The sequence below is a fragment of the Mus musculus genome, chromosome 9 (genome assembly GCF_000001635.26).
Source record: "Mus musculus strain C57BL/6J chromosome 9, GRCm38.p6 C57BL/6J".
Taxonomy (NCBI): domain Eukaryota; kingdom Metazoa; phylum Chordata; class Mammalia; order Rodentia; family Muridae; genus Mus; species Mus musculus.
In genome coordinates this window covers 53,410,121-53,416,385 of record NC_000075.6, presented here as the reverse complement: position 1 = coordinate 53,416,385, position 6,265 = coordinate 53,410,121, and the positions used below count along the sequence as shown (strand labels likewise).

Here is a 6,265-nt window from a genome sequence, read left to right as displayed (position 1 = left end):
ACATTTATACCATGAATTATTATTACTTAGCCATTACAAGACAATAAAATCATTAAATTTACAGGTAAATGAATAGAACTAGAAAAATTGTCCCAAATTAGGTATCCTAGACCCAGAAATACAAATATGATATTTATTCACTTATATGTGGATATTAGCTACTAAGGCAACAATAATAACCAAGCTACACTCTGTAGCACCACAGAGGTTAGCTATAGAGTAAGGAACAAGAGGGTTCAGATCTTGTTAGAAAAGGAAACAGAATAGACAGTCATAGACGGAGCACTGGAATGGGAAAGGAGAATGAGGAAGGAATGTGGGAGAGACAGCTAAAATTAAATGGTAATTCAATTTTACCCTAATACAGTTGAGGTTTCCTAAATACATTGTGGTGGTTTGTGTAGGTATGGCCCCCATAGATTCATGTGTTTAAATGCTTGGCAATGGTAAGTGGCACTATTAGGAGGTGTGGCCTTGTTCAAGGAAGTGTATCACTGTAAAGGCAGAGTTTTGAGGTCATTCATGCTCAAGGTACACCAGTGTGACATAGTCTCCTTCTGCTGTCTTCTTCAGATCAGGATGTAGAACTCTCAGCTCCTTCTAGAACACCATGTCTGCCTGCATGCCACCATGCTTCCCACCATGCTAATAATGGGCTAAACCTCTAAAACTATAAGCCAGCCCCAATTACACATTTTCCTTTAAAAGAATTGCCTTGGTCATGGTGTCTCTTCACAGCAACAAGACACTAACTAAGACAAATGAAGGCAATCTAAATGAAATCATCAAACAGAGTCTCATCTGGCCTTCTCTTGCCTGCAGAGGAAGCATCCTTCCCAGGATTGGGTTACATGTAACCGAGTTGTTGGCCAAAGGGGTCCCAGGCTGTTGCTAAGGGTTGCTCTCTACAAACTGCCCCCGTTGCTGAAGAGAACGCTTATTCAACACACTGAACATGAGAAAATCAAGCTGGTGCCTATATAGGGCCTTCACCCCTAAGTTCTAGCATCTTTGTTACAGAAAGGTCCTCTGCAAACTACCAAAAGAGAAATGTAAACACCAACACAGCACCAAATCTTTGATCTACAGTGCTGTCTTGCCTACAAGCTATGCTAGGGCAACAGTGGCACAAAGCTTTTGGGAGTAACCAGCCAACATATTCTTTGACTTCAAGTCCACTCCATTGGATGGAACTCATATCTGACTCTCCTTGGATCATCAAGCACTTGACTCTAAATAGTTCAGGGACCAAGGGTAAACCAAATACCACTGATTAAAAAAAAAAAAAAAAGGTAACAATAAAATGACTCCTAATGACACTCCACTCTACGCATGGATTGGTGTCTTGCTCAGCTGTCTTCAGAGAAGCTTTGTCTTAACCAAATTCCTCCTCTCGTGTCTCAAGGAACTCTGTGGAAGAGGAGGTAAGAAGAATCTAAGAGCCAGGGGGATGGGGGACACCAAGAAACCAAGGCCTTCTAAATCAACATGGGCAAAGCTCAGAGACCGAGGCAGCAGTACAGGGCTGAAGGGGTCTGCACCAGGCCCTCTGTATGTATATGATGGCTTCCAGTTTAGTGTTTTTATGGACTTCCTGAGTGTGCAAATGAGTGCATCTCTGACTCTTGTGCGGTCTCTTGGGTTCTTTTCCTTCTGTTTGTTTTATACAGTTCTGGTGTGTTCATTTTTTATTTTATCATATCATATATCATATCATATACCATATCATATATAATATCATTATCCCTTAAAAGTCTGTTTGTTTTATAATGAGAGATAGAAAGTTAGCAGATCTTGATAGGATGGGAGGGGAGGACCTGGAAAGAGTAAATTATGTGATATATTATATAAAGTCATATATCACATAATGGGATATAGATAATGATATATAATGTTTGTATAATGACACATAAGATATATTATGTGGGGAAAGATTGCATTTTCAAGAAAAGGGAAAAACAAACCTACCAAATAAGGATTCATACATACTCACCCCACCCAACCTGAATCGGACTTGGACGCCAGCAGCAGCATCTAGGAGCTGTGCCTGTAGGGAAATAGGAGAATGCCCCTTCAGCATCCCATGGGCATCACTTGGCTCTCTCTCTACTGATTAAAAGTAGTCACTGATATTTATTGTTCATACAACAGGTCAGGTGAATATACTTCAAGTGATTAGATTTAAATCATAAAACGTTTTTACTTGTAATTATGGGTGCCCGTGAGTATAGGTGCCCGTGGAAGCGGAGGCTTTGGATGTCACTGAAGCTGGAGTTACAGGTTGTTGCGAGCCACACAGCGTGGGGCTTGGAACTGAACTTGGGTTCTCTGCGAGAGCAGGATGAGCTCTGACTGCTGAGCCACTTCTCCAGCCCTGAAATCAAAGTCCTCTGAGAGCTGAGGACTTAATGGACATCTCTTAGGATAACAGGAACAATCCTACCAAACTCTCTTGTCTGTGCAATATATAAATACAAATCCTAAATCAAACTGATGTCCATGCCTTTAATCCCAGCACTCCAGAGGCAGAAGCAGGTGGATCTCCGTGAGTTCAAAGCCAGCAAGGTCTACACAGTGAACTCTAGGACATCCAGGACTATAGAGAGAGAGTCTGTCTCAAAATAATAATAAAAATAATATGAGTACAAATCCTAACTGACTTGCTGCTTGTAAAACAGAAACAATAAGTCCTCAAACATAGGACTTACATATAAAGGATTACCTTGTAAGCAAACCCAGGAGAAAATGCAATTGGTCCACTCAAGCTCAACACTAGATGGACTAACTAGCTTTTGCTAAGTCAGAAAGGATCCAAATTTCTGTGAGAATTGTGTATAATAAATCTTGCAAATCTTTTTTCCTAAAAGGAAAATGGGGGGAAAACCCTTGACCCCTTATCTGAAGACAGTTCACAACCATATCCTTTACGTTAGGTTAGATTAGGAAATAGGTATTATAGTTTGAAAATCTACTCATTTTTCAGGATAATTTTCTCCTGTCCAAAACCTTTATAAATTAAATATGAAATATAAAATTCTGTATGAATTTTTTATATTTGAATAGTGATGTTATACATTCATACATTTTCACTAAATTTTGGACAATTTTTTTGTTTTGGTTTATTTCAAGACAGAGTTTCTCTGTGTAGCCCTGGCTGTCCTTGAACTCAGGGATCCGCCTGCCTCTGCCTCCCAAGGGCTGGAATAAAAGGTGTGCACCACCACCATCAGGTATGGACAAGTTTTAAGCACAGAGCTCCATAAAAAAAAATTTTTTTTTTTTGAGACAGGGTTTCTCTGTATTTCGCTGGCTGTCCTGGAACTCACTCTGTAGACCAGGCTGGCCTTGAACTCAGAAATCCGCCTGACTCTGCCTCCCAAGTGCTGGGATTAAAGGCGTGCGCCACCACTGCCCGGCATGCTCCATGAAATTTTACACGTTTGTATATTCTGTGACTCTGTAAGTCATATAAGAATCACAAACACTTTCAGCATCATGGTCCTGTGACCTCTCCCAGATGGATATCCTTAAAAAAAATCTCTTTATCTTCATAGATTAATGTTGCTAGCTTTCAAATTTCACACAAAAGGAACCATACCCTGTATACTACTTGGGTGCCTGGCTTTTTGTTTGGTTTCAATTTTTGATGAAAGTATAAGACCCATCCATGTAGATGTGTGGGTTATTTTGCATTGCTACAAATATTTCATTATGGTGGCCCTTTCTGTTTCACATTTGCTTTGTCTATTACTTGAGCTACAAACAAGACTGCCATGAGGACTCTGGGTACTTCTTGTCTTCCGGTGGGTTACTGAATTTATTTCTCTGGTCGAATGTTCAGGAATGAAACAGAAGAGGTTCTGGTGCACCTTGGTTGACTTTCTGTTGCTGTAACAAAATATTGGTGACGGGAAGTCTTTTCCTTACAGTTCTGAAGACTATGGTGCCTCCCAGCTTTGATAACATCATATAACAAAAAAGCAAGGATGCTAGCTTGGGTTTCCCTTCCCTTTATAAAGCAAGCACCTGGAGGCAGGAGCTGAGTCAGAGGCCATGGAGGAGTGCTGCTTACTGGCTTGCTCACTGTGGCTTGCTCAGCCTGTTATACAATCAAGGACTGCCTGCACTCAAGGCTGGCCAGGCCAATCATCATCACAGCAATCATTATCAAGAAAATGCCCTATAGATATGCCTCTTCCTGACCTGAGCTTATGTCAAGTTGATAAAAACAAAAACAACATCAATTTAAAAAGCCCAAAGGGGACAGCACCTCAAGGCATGCTTCCAAATGTAGAAACTAATGCACTATGCTGAATTCAAAATGAACATGCTTAAATTGGACGGGAGGGGTTGTAAGTGACTGGCAGGTACAGCGAAGTGGGGGAAAGTTTGGTGGTGTTTGCTTTGTGGTAATTCGTTTAACTATATATTTATGCTTTCAGAGTTTTCAATATATATGTAACAGTTTAATAAAAGGGTTTTCAGGAATCAAACATGAGGACATTGAGCTGATAAGAAGACGCTGTGTCAGTTATTAAAGTCTTACCTCTTTAGGGTTAATGTACCTCACTATCTGACGTGGCTCCCCTTGTCTTCTTAGGTCAATCAGACTTTTAAAATGCTGGTATACGGAAACATTCTAAAGATGGAAACCCAGATTTTTATGGTTAAAGCTAGATTCTCTGCTTTTCTAAGAGTATTGTTTTGAAAGTTTTTTACACTTATTTATTTATTTATTTGGGACAGGGGTGCCCCAGTACACAATTAGAGATCAGGGGGCTTCAAACTGAACACCTTTTAGGGAAAGCAAAAACCCCTCACCCTTGTGGTTTGGCTGGGGCAATCAACACGTTCAAATGTAAAATCTAAGCCATCAGCTCTCTTCCTAGCTCTGTTTAGGGGACTGGTGCTATTCTGACATCAAAACTTCTCAAGGATGCTATATAAGAGGGGGCCCTGCTGGGTGTGGTGGCGCACACCTTTGGTCCCAGCACTCAGGAGGCAGAGGCAGGTGGATTTCTGAGTTCGAGGCCAGCCTGGTCTACAAAGTGAGCTCCAGGACAGCCAGGGCTATAGAAAAACCAAAACCAAAACCAAAAAAAAATGAGGGGGCCCCATTCACCTTCTCAGAAGGAAGGAGAGGGTGCTAGATACAGCCTAGCAGCCCCCTATTCTGAAAAGAACTGAATGAACAGGCATAGCTACATTCTGAGGTGAGAGACTTCAGGAGATGACTAGGCACTAAAGGAGAGCAGGACCAAGCAAGTGGAAGGGAGGGAAGGAGGGAGGGAAGGAGGGAGGGAAGGAGGAAGTTGAGATGTTTGGGATGACAGTGTAGAAAGAAAAGCATTTCTGTCTCTCCAGCCCCAGCTCCACATCCAAAGAAGGAAACTTCCCTTCCTCCTGCAGGAGAGGGTGGGCAGGAGAGTCCCTGCAGACTCTTGTCAGCTAGCATGCAGGCAGCTTTTACTAGCAGAAAACATTCCATCTCTCCCTGGCTGGTGGTCTAGTTAGATAAGGAACCAGAACTCTGCAATAATGGCTGAATTTTGGACAAGGACTTTGGTGTCTCACAGGCTTCTATAGCTAGTGGCATCTGGAAGACATTTACTGTTGTGTAAATGTGGAGTGTTTTAGGGGTCAGAAATCCCTGCACACTCCTCTGCCCATGGACACCTACTACACTGGTTTGTGGGGAAGCTTCCTTGCAAATGCAACCTGACCTTGAAGACTCACTGTGTGCTATGCTAGTTGGGTGCTCTGCATTGGAAAGGTTGGATTTTTGATGAACAGGAAGAGAGGGCACAGGCCTTGAGAACCAGGCAATCTGTGCAGTTGCACTCTGTGGCCCAGAGGGTGGTAGCTGCATTTGGACTTACTAGAGCTTCACTGGAGTTATAAGAAAATGCTGTGATCCCTGCTGCTGGCCCATTCACATATGCTTGCTAAAGGGGCTCCAGTCACACTCCGTCCTTGGGTCTATATTACCATTGGAATGGCAGAAAGAAATGCTTTGGCTCCAGCTACCCTACTCCTGTGTGTACTTACAATGAGGTAGTGGAGAGCCTGCCATGGTACTCTTCAGGCTCCTCTGCACAACTGGCACACCCACAGCAAGGAGGCTTTGCTAGAAGCAGAGCCTCACTGTAACTGAGGAAAACCCATTGTCTGAGAGAGGCTGCTGTTCTTTCTCTCCATAGTGTAGCCACACCCCAAGTACCCATTCCTACTGCCGTCCATCTCACTGCTACCTCTACCACTACTG

At 42.6% G+C, this 6,265-nt stretch overlaps 1 protein-coding gene across 6 annotated transcripts in view; it reads right to left on the bottom strand.

Moving 5' to 3' along the window:
- 4930550C14Rik (RIKEN cDNA 4930550C14 gene) overlaps positions 1-6,265 on the bottom strand; it is a 31,714-nt gene that overhangs the window by 18,041 nt on the left and 7,408 nt on the right. For 4 of the 6 annotated variants that reach the window (XM_006510654.4, NM_001376944.1, NM_001376943.1 and 1 more), the window contains 2 exons: positions 4,547-4,639; positions 1,994-2,047 (listed from right to left, as the gene is read on the bottom strand). In XM_006510654.4, the coding sequence (XP_006510717.1) occupies positions 1,994-2,047; positions 4,547-4,639 (147 nt within the window). The remainder of the gene's footprint in view (positions 1-1,993; positions 2,048-4,546; positions 4,640-6,265) is intronic. The other 2 variants (NM_001376945.1, XM_006510656.4) reach the window with 1 other exon arrangement.